The sequence below is a fragment of the Bombyx mori genome, chromosome 5 (assembly GCF_030269925.1).
Source record: "Bombyx mori chromosome 5, ASM3026992v2".
NCBI lineage: Eukaryota > Metazoa > Arthropoda > Insecta > Lepidoptera > Bombycidae > Bombyx > Bombyx mori.
In genome coordinates, this window is record NC_085111.1 from 17,948,164 (window position 1) to 17,962,381 (window position 14,218).

Genomic DNA, 14,218 nt, shown 5'->3' on the forward strand with positions numbered 1-14,218 from the left:
ACAGGAATCAACTACATAATAATTCAAAAACATTTTATACGAAAGCATTTTATTTAAATGTCTCATAATATCTTAAACAAAACAGAAAATAAAATTCTCTAAGCATCTTTTTTTTTTTAAATCTAAGCTTTAAATCAGTTTGGATCTAAGCCAGTTCCCAGAAAATCAGTCATCATCCGTGCAGCGCTGATCGGCAACAGGTTGTATATCTGGAAACGAAGTTCAATATATTATGTGGGCCGCGAGGTAAGTAACACCGGCATCTTCATATCTGCTCCTAGGGTAGGTCAAGCGCTATTAATGCGATCTAAAATGGGACTGATGATAACGCAAGTCGAATGTCCTGTCAGTCTTTTCAAAACGCTTACACTCCAATTAAGTTATTATGGGCTCCTTTTTACAATGATGATACCGACAATTCCTCAGCTATCCATAGTCTAAAAACTATTCATATCCTGTACTATCAAAATTTGAAAGAAATGTGGCGCTATGATGTACTCTGTTTTCATAATGGTTTGAACAAAATCTTTGTTTGACATGGACATAGACAATACCCGTTAATTGTTATAACTAATTATAGGTATATTACACAATATCTAGTGATAAAAATACGTTTCCCCATAGACACAGCCCACTGAGTTTCTCGTCGGATCTTCTCAGTGGGTCGCGTTTTCGATGCGGTGGTAGATTCTGCGAAGCACTGCTCTTGTTAGGGATAGTGTTAGTAACACTTCCAGTTTGAGCCCCGTGAGCTCACCTACACGTTAGGGTGAAGCTGAAATAACCTCTCAAGGCTATCAGCATAGGTAAGGAAAAAATTTTATTTCCAATAGATAACCTCCTTTTAAAGCTAGTGTGTTTACAAACTTTCCGAAAGTCAAAGATGCGCTGTGATCATATTCACTTCAGAATAAAATTACCTTATTAGTATAGTACAGGTCGCTGGGCACAGTAATCTCGTGGTAGTTGCGTCTGACGGCGTCCACGATCTGATCGGCCGCCTCTCCAGGCTCTACCACCTTCATCAGCGAAGGGAATCTGATACGAGGATTGTGACACAGACCCGTGTTCACTATGTACGGGCACACTGTTGTTAGTTTGATCTAAGCACAAATTGTAATAGCATTAATTTATTAACAGCAGATGTGACAGTCTTTATGGAAAAGAGTAAAACTATTTACCCCGCTGGTGTTTCTTGGATCCTCGTGCAGCTCAGCCGCCAGGGCTTCCATTATGCCTCTTACAGCGTATTTACTACCGCAGTAAGGTACGATGTTCCTCAAGCCCATTTTACCTGCCATTGAAGACATGGCTACAATGTGACCGTGGTTATTTTCCAACATAGAGGGTAGGAAGGCTTGGATCATCTGAAAAAGTGCTTTAGTTTTTAGATGCTTTAAGACCCTAAGCTGGCTAAGGCCACAGTGCCACAGTTAAATGGAGCTAATAAAGAACGTTCTTCCATTTTCGTTGGTCGTAAACGTAATTATTACAACTTTTAGGTTTGAATCTTGCGTTTATTATGCTCATTATCACACACCTTTAACGTGTGGCTAAGAAGTATAAAAGTAGCTTTATTTATGTGCACAGTCATTTCAAGTTTTTTTAAGAGATTTTTTAGGAAATCAGATATTAGTTAATTAATATTTTGTAAATCTCAAATTTAAATGTTATAAATTAAATCTTGTAATGGTGGAAGGGATGATGCTGTTTTATTTTAAGCTAGTGCTTGGAAATATTTTGTTCCAGTTCGCAGTGAATTAAGGCTTTGATCTCATGTTTGGCCTTCTAACTTCAGAAGATGCCAGTTTATTCTAGTACCAATTATGGTCTTACCCACAAATTCCCGTGAACGTTTATGTCCATCATGCTCCTGATATCTAGTTCGGAGTGCTTTAGTATTGGCTTGCAAGGCATTATGCCAGCATTGTTCACCAAGATTGTTACCTCTCCGACTTCGTTTTTAACCTTTTCTGCCAGCAGGAACACTGCGGGGCGATTCGTGACGTCACACCTGGAGTGGTAATGTAAATTGATAAATTAAACACTCCTGAGATTCATATTAAGCCCACAATGGTTTGTGTCAGCTTGTAACCGTCTACCTATTTCTGGAGCGATGGAATGATGCACTTCAGTTTCGTAGGTATGGGTTACTAGACAGTAAATAAATTTTGGCTTCAGTGTGTTATTTATACAGTAATTTACATAAAATAGCTATCCTATAGACTTATCTTTATCTCCTGTTAAAATGGGAACTATACTAATCTATCTACACATTATATATAAAAATTAATTGCTGTTCGTTTGTTTCGCTAAAACTCGAGAACGGCTGGACCGATTTGGCTAATTTTGGTCTTGAATTATTTGTGGAAGTTCAGGGAAGGTTTAAAAGGTAGATAAATATAAAAATGCTCGGAATTAAATAAAAATAACAATTTTGTTATTTCTTTGATGTATCCCCCGTCAGACGGATTCCTTTTGTTTGTTTTAAGTTTATTTTATACAAAAGCTTAGGTTTTTATTTATCGACTGAGGCACTACGAAGTCTGCCGGGTCAGCTAGTGTTCCATAAAATAAACAAAATAGATACATGTCTCTCGAAATTCCAGACAGGGGTCTAAGGAGATACATGTTCATATGTTATGTACTTAGCTAAATCATTTTGGCGTGTATATAAACGACCTAACAGCTATCGTTAGATGGCGAGGTACCAGTATTTTAATCTCGTTTATTATAATGACGTTTGCTTTTATTCGGTTTTCGTGAACTATAAATATAATTAAAACTTCATTAACGCTTTAATCCTGACTGTATTTGATATATCAGAAACGCGAAAATAAACCGAAAAAGTGGTATTACTACTTACTCATATTTAAAAGCCTTTCCCTTATTTTCCCGGATCAAATTCACCGTCTCCTCGTTCCCTTTAGGGTTGATATCCACGCAAACCACTTTGGCTCCGAGACGAGCGAACCGCACCGCCATCTCTCGTCCCATGCCATGACCAGCACCAGTTATCTGAAGAAAAATACAGCTGGGAATACTTTTAACTTCATTTAAAAATAAATCAAAGGCTATAAAAATAGCTAAGGAGAGGAAGACGTGGGGAAGCGTAGTGCATCGAGTGATAAACATTTCAAAGTAGACACGACCTTAAGCAATTAAGAGACCGACTCAGAAGAAGAAGAAGAAAAATGGTTTTATCACGGTTTTTAACACGACCCGAATACAGGATTTTCACTAGTGATATGGGTGCCGAAAACATGCATGAAACATTTTTTTTTATTGCTTAGATGTGTGGACGAGCTCACAGCCCACCTGGTGTTAAGTGGTTACTGGAGCCCATAGACATTTACAACGTAAATGCGCCATCCACCTTGAGATATAAGTTGTAAGTTCTCAGTCAACGGCTGCCCCACCCTTCAAGTCGAAACGCATTACTGCTTCACGCCAGAAATAGGCGCGGTGGTGGTACCTACCTGTGCGGACTCGCATGAGGTCCTACCACCAGTAAAAAACAACAATATATGTACACCAAGACTTAGCAGTTAGTCTTTAATATAAAATTACTACTCCGACACAGAGCCAGACTCAGATTCTAGGTTTCAGGCTACTAGTCACTAAATGAATAAGCTGATGATAAATAACCCAACGACCACTATTCAACAAAATAGCGTCAAAGAGTTCCTAACAGCCACCCGCTACTTCTCAAGAATCATTCCGTACTAACAGTATTAATCAATTTGCCGATATTCCCTTTTTCCAAACTAACCCCTTAAGCTCCTATGTAAGATAAAATCTTTCTTTCAATGTACTTTATATTTTGGTAATAAGCAGAGCAACACAGTAGATTATGGCAAAGTACTAACAAGAACAATATCTTCAGAAATGTCTTTAGGTTCTGGAGCCAGGATCCAAGTGATGAAAACCCTAATCAGCTCGCAGTTAACTTTCAGTAAAGTCCATATCGTCTCTAGGATCAGCCTGATTACTTGTATCGCCTGGGGTTCTTCGGCCCTGTGGAAAAATGTTTAAAGTCTTATTTCATGCAACTATTAAACAATAGTTCGTACTCATATTATAAAGAAGATCGGCTGAAAGTGAGCCCCATCAAACGTGTTTTTGCTACTTATGAATTAGCTATTAGTAAAGCTGGTATTGGTGTACGCTCACCGCCAATCATATATATCAAAGAATAAACAACATGTCTCCAAAGTTTGAATTTGTTCTTGAGCATTAGCTATTCAGATTTTTTTAATTCAGTATAATTCTTCTACAAAGTCAATAGTCAAAGTTCATATTATTTTGTCCAACGTTATATCTTTTATTTATCATAATTATCAACTATTCCATATTAATTACCGATTACGACTGACTTGTTTTTATTGCGAATTTAATTTTTAGTATGCCTAATCCTTGCCGTGATCTATAGTTCAAAAAATTTTAGTCATTTTTCAAATGGAAAATAAAATAAGAAACGTTTTTGGACTTAAAGCAAATGTTTTTATTATCTACGAGTATATTCTTATATTCTCAATTTGATAGTAGGTAAATGTGTTTAGCGAGCTCCCTCTTATGTCAGAAAAGTCGTAATATACGTTTTTCACTGGTGGTAGGATCTCTTGGGAGTCCGCACGGGTAGGTACCACCACCCCGCCTATTTCCGCAGTGAAGCAGTAATGCGTTTCGGCTCGAAGGGTGGGTTAGCCGTTGTAACTATACTGAGACCTTAGAACTTATATCTCGAGGTGGGTGGCGCATTTACGTTGTAGATGCCTATGGGCTCCAGTAACCACTTAACACCAGGTGGGCTGTGAGCTCGTCCACCCATTAAAGCAAAAAAAAAACGTATCTTTCAACTACATAACTCATTTCATTAGTGTTTATTGATTGAGTATATATAGCTTAGAATTAACATTTATCGCTTTTCAAGTTACGTGCTATTAAACTTGCCTCGTTAAATTATCACACAATTTTTTTTGGTAACATTTTCCACTAAGCACTGGCGAAAGCACTTAAATTGGATTGGATTGGACTGGACCCCGATTGGATATTTTTCCGAGATTTTTTAGATTCACATCAACAATTTTTATGCTATGATATGTCACAGCAGCCAGAGTTCATTCACCCATACACGCAACAAATAAATAAAAATTATCAGAGATGGACTCGTTGTCAAATTTCTAAGATATCTTTAAAAAACTTAAAAAATGGGAATATATATTAGGACTAACATATTTACAGATATGAATGTTTTAATTTTGTTACTAGTACATAAAAAAGCTTATTAGCATCCGAATTTTATTTGTAATGCAGTGACGCTTCTATTTTCATTTTGCTGTTCAAATTAACTGTTTAAAGTTTTACTGAAATCCATTTTGAGGAGGATAGAATTGGATCTCATAACATCTATGAAAAACACACAATGCGGGAGTAACAGACATTGACATATTCACCTGTCTTGTTCTAAATGTTTAAGTTTATATATTTGGAAGAAAATTCTTAAAATTGAGTTCAAACCAGAAGCTAAGTTTAATTCCAGCCATGAAATAAGTTAAAAAGGTTACGATCATGTGGAATTTAAATTTATTATTATTGCAAAAAATACTTACATGTCAACGTCGTAAGCAAAACACGATGCGTGTGATATAATCCAACGTAACGCTTATCTGTTATCAACAACTGATTGTGAATTAAATAGTATTTTGATAATGAACTTATATTTTATCGTTGAAGGATGGGACAGCCGGATTTAGCGAAATATTTTGCGATCAACTTAGTTACAAATTTCTAAGGATTTGCATTTTACATGCCGATGTGGGATACTATTTTCAGAATGAAAAGTGATGGTAGCGCTTCCTCGTAGCGACTGACAAAAAGAAAACAAAAACCCAAGGAAAAATTAACTTTCTCAACTTATTTTCCTGTAGATTATGATGTGATAATGCTAATGCAATAGCAAACTAATAACAAACCAATCTAAAAATAGTTAAAAGATTCTATTATTGAATTAAAATCTTACAATTAATTAAATATTAATGTCTAACTACTTATATAAGTATCTAAAATCTATTAATCAATATAAATATTTATTACACTTAACACTTGACGATTAGGCGTTATATTATATTAGTAGGATCTATCGTCATTCATGTTAGCCTCAAGTGACGTCACATGTCGTATGACGTCACACACATAGTTGTGTTTTGGAAGTTTTAAGCCCAAAATTGGATAAATAATAGCTGAGCAAATGGTTTCATGTGACCAGGTCCTCTCGCCCTTAAAGTATTTAAGTTCATATTTCTCTTTTTTTCTTAGCAAAGGGTTTTCCGTTTTTGATAACGCTGCTGCTAAAATTTTGAGAGCGTCTCTCAACCGACTGCACAAAGTCTGGCTATGTAGTATCAATCGGATCAATCGATCATTAGAAAACGCGATCATCTAAGCACAACTTCTAGATTTTAATAGTGATTGTGGACGTAACATGAAATGGAGTTATGAGTGCTAATGTTTGGAAGTCTGTTAGCAATACTATGACTATTATTGCTAGAGGTTATAATTGATTTAGAAAGGCTAGAGTTGATTTGGATACTCTAAGCCAGCGATCGGGAAACTTTTACCTTGATTATTACCCCAAAATATATTTGTATAAGTTGATATTACCCCATGGCGAAGAACAAAAAAAATCGCTTCTTTTCAGCATCTTTCATATTATAGACCCCAATGATAATTTTGAAAAAAAAAAATATTTTTTCGTTTCATTTCATTTCGTTTCATCGAGTTTGAAATCCCAACGATTCTAAAAAAGTTTCACTTCAATGTATACTTTTTACTCACAAAAGTTTCATTTTTACCTCCCAAAATTTCATTTTACCCCATTCGGGGTAATTTACCCCGGTTCCCCAACCGCTGCTCTAAGCTTTAGTTATTAACGTTGTGTAACAAAGGAGGGCGGAACAATTAAAAAAATAGGGAATTTAATAGATATTTCTATTGTTTCGAACACACTATCGAATACTGATAGTAAATGAGAGATAAAATTTCGAACTAAAGAACGATTTAGATACTAAGAACTCACGAGGAATCCAGAGAGTACGCAATTTTTTTATCGGCATGTACTTTTACGTGAATCTAATTTCTAATTTATTTGTTACGTTAATTTTAATTTATGAATAGCAAGCACTTCACGACCTGTTAACTTTCTTAGGCGGTCACTATGTCTGAACTATAAGATAATGTGATGTTTTATTTCAAATTTTCTTCAGATAAATTTCAAACATATTCTGGGGTTCAGTTTATTTGTCTCACTGGTTTGTGGGTTTTAGTAATAAAATTAGATTCTTCTAAGAAAATTTTCCTTTTGCATAAATTGAATTTTACTCATCAAATGTATTGCATGCTTTTGATGCAGTTTTGTCCAAACAACACCAATTTGGAATTTAGATTTAGAGGTTAGTTGCACGAGAGATAAATAATAATAATAATAATAAAACATTTATTTCAGAAAAAATCCATAAAATAATAATAATACAATAGTCAGCACACAAACAGTTCAACAATACAAATAGAAAATGAACAATATACTAATACAATAAAATACCCTTAAAAGAATTTTCAGTTATTGTTTTTTATATTGCTTATATGGGTGGATGAGCTCACGGCCCACCGGATGTTAAGTGGTTACCGGAGTCCATAGACATCTACAACGTAAATGCCGCCCCCCACCTTGAGGTATAAGTTCTAAGGTCTCAGTATAGTTACAACGGCTGCCCGACCCTTCAAACCGAAACGCATTACTGCTTCACGGCAGAAACAGGCGGGGTGGTGGTACCTATCCGTGCGGACTCACAAGAAGTCCTACCACCAGTAAGAACAGTCGAGACGAAATCCGTAGTATCGTCGAGAATATTCCACAAAAGTCGAGTATTCTGTGTTTCCGTTGTCTGACAATATATGGCGTGGTACTTCTCGAGCGGTCTAGATGCTACTAGATCCTTCTATATTCGTTCGACTATTCGGCGATTGATGGTGTTACTTTTAACGGCGCGGCGTAACAATACTAAGAAGCGGAACCCTTGAATAGATCGTTGAAACCGTTTTTGTGGAAGGCACAGGTCAGCTGATAATATTATCTGTGTCCGAGGTTGTTTCTTATATCGTGTTTGTGTGACGGCACACTTGTGAGCCGAAGTTATTGACTGCTATCTTTCACAATATTTATCATTAACACGTTGCCTGAACTCCGAGTCGAGCTCCATTCGATATTAAACTATACTTGTTGCTAAAGATAAACACATGTTAATGAACTCGTAAGGAGTTTTTTTTAGAAATAATCGAGATGAGAACACAAATATTTGTTAGTGAATATTAATGGTATGGCACTCTTAGCATCTGAACCTTTCTCTAGCTAATCTTTTACGGCTAAAGTCTATCAAAGGTCTGGTTATTTGTTATTATCAAATCGGTGGTAAGTTTATTTTAAGTAAAAAGGAAACTTGTTATATTGTTATAGTTGAGTTCACAGTTCTCTTCTTCAATATGTATCAATCCAGTACTGAGTGTAGGTTTCTTCATATGGACTCCATTCTTTTTGGTCTCTTTAGCATCCAGTCCCTACCAGCTATTTTGACCAGGTCGTCGGTCCACTGCATTGGTTTTCTACCCACGTTACGACGTCCATTCAATACCGTCTTTATCATAAGGGCACACGGGGCCCGTGCCCAGGGCCCCCATTCTCAGGGGGCCCCGAAAGACCGATAATTTCTCTCACACGTTTATTCTCAAAACATTTTTGTCGGGCACATTACACTTTTTTCACAAATCAGTAATCAGAAGGTATTTAGAAGGCATATACTATGTCTATAATAGAAGATTTTGCTCAACAGAAATCCCGAAAGAAACCGTTATCGAAATCGTAACAAAAAAACCAGCAGCATTCTAATATCATTAATGACATATTATATCATACTGTATTTGATTACCTATAATAAATGGTCTCATACTCAGTAAAAAAACGTTATTATAATTCGCTGTTTTTACTTTCCAAAAGGGCCTCAAATTCTTGTGTGCCCAAGGGCCCCATCCTAGTTTAAGACGTCCCTGCGTCCATTACGAGTCCAGTTCACAGCTCACCCGTTGTAAAATTTTAGTCTTAATCCAAGCGTAATTTGTAGCCGCCATCCACTTAAGGGCTGAAAAGGGGACGGCCCATTTCAGGCCCAAAGCGGACAATAGATTAGAGTAAAAATACTTAGTGCATTAATTTTGTCATAAATAAATATGCATTTACTTTCTTCCAAATAAGCGCCACTACAGTTTACAATAAGTAGTTTAAAAAAAGTAACTCTATTGAAAAAAACAAGAATTTTATTTTTGCGGGAAAAATATTGCCAACTTCAAAACCTTTTACGTATTAAGTAAACATTTTAAGTATATAAAAAAACATATAAATAAATCATTTTAAATATTATCATTAATCAATCGATTTTAATCGATTTTAAGCACATAAAATAACATCAAAGACATACCCATTGGACTTTAACTTGTTACTATACTTGAGACCTTACAACTTATATCTCAAGGTGGGTGGCGCATTTACGTTGTGGATGTTTGTGTGCTCCAGTAACCACTTAACACCAGGGTGGCTGTGAGATCGTCCACCCATCCAAGCAATAAAAAAAAACTTAACTTGTATTGTTATTTAAATATGCACAATTAAAACAAAAACATAAAAAATAAAATATAATGTGTACTCGTAAAATAAAAAGATTAAGAAATAAATCCAATATCGGTTATTTATAAAAATGATCGATATATGAATTTCATGTAATTATTTTTCTTTATACTGACAACACTGATTTTAATCTGACTGACTGACACTTCGCTTGCTGCTTGTGCTTGCGTTCAAAATGGATGTGTTTTGATTTTTCTTCGATTTATTTTGCTTGTATCAATAACGTTTCATACTACGGCTGAAAACCATTGTGTGAATTGTGGTTTTAACCTGACCGAGATTTAAAACCGTGTATATGCTCTCCTGTGCTATTTTTAGATGATTTACTAATTGTGTATGAAGATGAAGAAAATATAGAATAATATAGATATTTAAAGAAGTATGTGTGTTTTTTATACCCTAATAACTACAATTGGATAAAAATACATTAGGAACATCTTAAACATTAAAAAAAGAAAAGTTCTTGAGGTATTTGTTGTATTCATTGAGTATATATAGAAAATTAACCTCAAAACGAGTTTTTTATTTTTATTATATTTTTTATAATAGTGGCGTCAATTTCAATATATTTTTTAGATATCTAATACATTTAAGAATTTGAATCAGTCCATTTTTATAGTAATATTTAATGTCCACCTTGGGCCTAGCACACTATGGAGAGTGGGCAATCCCCTTTAATGTTTGTATTAATGCCTGTGCCACTTCCAATTTCGCTGGCAGAAATAGGCGCGTTCGTAGTAGGTACTGTATATTCCTGTAGGCTAACCAAATTACCCACCATAGGAATCGCTTAAATTTACAAAACTTATAAATTAAATTTTGTAAAAATTTGTTATTTCATCGTCCCTGCGAAATGACCACATACGAGAAAGTTAGGTTAGAAATATCTGGCGCAGCCGAATTATAGAGTCAAACCCACCTTATGGAGGAAGAGGAAATGTAGAAGAAGATATTATTCCTCCATTTTGAACACATGCCAGATATTTATATCCTACGAAATTTTAACACCCGTCGTCCTTTATAAGCTACGAATGTTTTAGATTCGTAAATTAAATTTAATAGCGCCTTGTCTTTTTACATAGTTAATCTCTCATCAGGAAACACTGTCGATCATATCACATTATTTGCGTTAGTCCCGACGTTATTATCTATCTGTCCCTAGTAGAAAAAGTAGTAATCGTATTCTCATTGGCCTATTTAATCACGAATCAGGAAGACGATTCCGATCTTGTTTTTCGATCCAGTTTTGTTTTGTCTAAAACTAAGAGCCGCAGCGTTCTCGTTCAATGTCTACGAGCTATATAACTTGCGGCAATCGCTGCGCCTTGATCTCCTCTTTATTTTTAATAATTACTAAGCTATCAAGGAATATATTTTTTTGCTTTATCGCTATTGTTACGTCGGTAAAAGTAACGCCATCTATCGTAGAATAGCCGAACGAATATCGAAAGATCTAGTAGCATCTTAAGAAGTACAAGCCATCTATTGTCAGATAGCGGAAACACACAATACTCACTTGTGTGGAATATTCTCGATAATCGCGAACCCCAGCGCGTAACATGGTTGGAAGCACTTACGGACTCACAAGACGCCTAACCACCAGTAATTAAGCATAATTATTACGAATTTAGACTTTTATTAAACGATGTTATTATTCCTTCACTGCGAAAGTCATTCGTGAACATTTGTTAACTACGTATTATTTATTCGCTATTATAATTCGCTTTTACCTAATTCTCTTTTTAAGAAATGTTAACGCTGAGGTATCTTTCAACAACGTAGGTACATCTTTCTTCTGTCGATACAATATTTGTTCGATTTTGCAAAGCTTTAAAAGTAAAACTGAACAGTTTCAACGGTCAGCTTACTGATATCATTGGGAGGTATCAATGGAAGGTCTGCAGGAGAGAGCCACATCCGGGTTGCCACCAGTACGGGTATCTGAACGATGACGCTCAGCACGCGCTCGAAACGTGCCCGCGTTGGGAGCACTCGTGGCGAGATCTAATCGCGGTCCTGGAGAGAAACCTCTCCTTGCGGACTGTCGTTGCCCGCATGTTTGAGGAGCAGAACTCGTGGGAGGTCAAGGTTTTGTGACCTGGTCACAATATTATGACGTTGCATTTGGCTGAGGAGCGCGATGGAGCGGATGGGATGCATCTTCGGCTCCTCAGCGCAGAGGGTGGGGTGGACGGTGCCAGCAAGAAGCTCCCACTCAGCCCCCGTAGGGACTCTTGGGTGGCGGGTGCAGGGGCGCCCGGTACTCGACTGTCGGTTCGGTGGTGAGGCGGTGCAAGGTGGCTCCTGTGCGCCGCCCACCGTTTGTCTCCCGAGACGACATCTTTCGGGCTATACTCGGAGATGAAATCCCGTCGTATCAATAGGGCGGGTACTGGCAAAGGCGGACCTTCGGCACACACTGTGGTACCGTAGATTTGGTATAGCCGGTATGGTGTAGCTCAATGGGGCTTAGTCAGTAGTTGGTTTGGCGAGAAATTGGGGAAGGTGGAGGACCTTGCCTCTCCTCGTCTGCGTCTTCCTCTCTGGAGGCGCCGGAGTCCGACATAACCCGGTCAGTTATCCCACTCGACCGGGTAACCGTAAATGAATTCCTCAACGTTAAATAACCTTTTATTTAACGTAACCTTTTACTGATATCAAACGATGCAAAAGCGAAGACCTGTCTTCGAATGTAACAAAATTAACAAAAAAAACTTAACCTAATAGGTGTCTGGCTCTAATAATGAATAAAAAAAAACATTGCAAAACTTTTATTACGAGTATTAGCTTCATTCCAAACAAGAATGTGACAAACGATTATAGCACTCAATGATATAAAAATTATTGTAAGCGACGGAAGATCTGTGATAAAAATCTTGGGAATATAGCCCAAAAGCAGTAACTCGTGTGCCTTGACATTTTGAATCAAAGTCGACAAACTGCCCGTAATAAACATTCAAGCCGTTTTGCATAACACATTACTGTTACAAATTAAAATAGATTGTAATACATTGTTTTGTCTTAGGTAATCACAAGTCTATATCATGATTAAAACATGAAAATGATGGATATAAAACACGTTTTATTTGATAATTATATCAAATTAGCTGACCCGGCAGGCTTCGTAGTGCCTCAATCGATAAATAAAAGACCTAAACTTTTGTATAAAATAAATTTAATAAAAAACAAACAAAAGGAATCCGTCCGACGGGGGACAGACACATCAAAGGAAAAACAAAATTGTTACTTTTATTTAATTCCGAGCATTTTCATATTTATCTACCTTTTAAACCTTCTCTGGACTTCCACAAATAATTCAAGAACAAAATTAGCCAAATCGGTTCAGCCATTCTCGAGTTTTAGCGAGACTAACGAACAGCAATTCATTTTTATATATATAGAAGAAGAGATGAAATGAATTGAAATGAAATAATTTGGGGAACCTAGTTCTCTCTGTGAAACTGAACCGCGCTAATGATTGACCAAAACTGTAATGGGAATGACTTCAAGAAATACTGTTTGTTGTACATTGGTAATTAATATAGTAGGTATCTATGGTAAATATCTCTGGCATTGCTAGTAGTTTCGTCATGACGACGACGAAGCTCCCAGCAAATTTATGGAAAAGAGCGTGAAAAAAGTGTATTCAGCAACTTATTTTACCCATTGAGCGCGAACCGTCGATATATCGACCTTCTACTAATGCGTATAAGGTGTAGAGCGTCGGAATAGCGACTATTCCGATGTAAATTTAGCATTAATATTGTTATTTTTTTTAAGTTAAAGTTTTTATATGTTACTTTTTTTCAAAAGCAGCTTAGCAAATTAAGTGACTCCGCACTAAAACGGCTTATTTAGAATTTTTGAATTAAAAACACTTTCGCCATTTAAATCTGCATTTGCTTTGTGAAATACGTGGATAAAGTCTATTTGTGAAATACGTGGAAAAATGTCTACCATATAGATTACGTTTTTAGTACTGCATTATTGACAAAAAACTATAGACCTATACTTTTTAAATGTACAGACAGACCATCACAGTTTCATAGTCTTTACCGTCTATAAAACAATTAAGGAAATGAACACGCCTGATATTAAATGATTGACAAACCAACGAAACTATTTCTATGAGGCAGCGCTGTGAAGGCGATGTGGCGCAAACCATTATTTGGTAAGATAACCATCCGCTCACTGCACCCGCCGGTAGGTCCGTGAATGTATCACGATCACTGTGCTTAGTGCGAGTTTTTTAACGTTCTCGATAGCGTAAAAGTTAACCCAATTTTGTATGCAGTTGGAACAGCGCCCCTAGCGGCAAACATACGCAAACGATCCCATTCCATACAAATATGAGCTAACTTTTACGCTATCGAGAACGTTAAAAAACTCGCACTAAGCACAGAGTACACTTTTATATTTATGTTAATTGGTTACTTAAGTGTTCGCTCAATTCATGAAATCCGAGCGCAATCACTAAAACATCAA

General features: G+C 36.4%; 1 protein-coding gene and 1 long non-coding RNA gene across 2 annotated transcripts; one reads left to right on the forward strand and one right to left on the reverse strand.

Annotated features, from left to right (window-relative positions):
• Window positions 1–32: 32 nt before the first annotated feature.
• Window positions 33–7,300, reverse strand: LOC101739814 (epidermal retinol dehydrogenase 2). The gene is made up of 8 exons (XM_012688433.4): window positions 7,079–7,300; window positions 5,613–5,669; window positions 3,870–4,017; window positions 2,867–3,018; window positions 1,837–2,014; window positions 1,182–1,367; window positions 921–1,103; window positions 33–209 (listed from the first exon to the last, which is right to left on the reverse strand). Coding segments are annotated over exons 2-8 (924 nt in total). The 5' UTR covers window positions 5,615–5,669; window positions 7,079–7,300; the 3' UTR covers window positions 33–134.
• On the forward strand, window positions 5,446–6,033 carry LOC134198964 (uncharacterized). The gene is made up of 2 exons (XR_009973270.1): window positions 5,446–5,562; window positions 5,737–6,033. It is a non-coding gene; the product is annotated as an uncharacterized LOC134198964 (long non-coding RNA).
• Window positions 7,301–14,218: the final 6,918 nt, after the last annotated feature.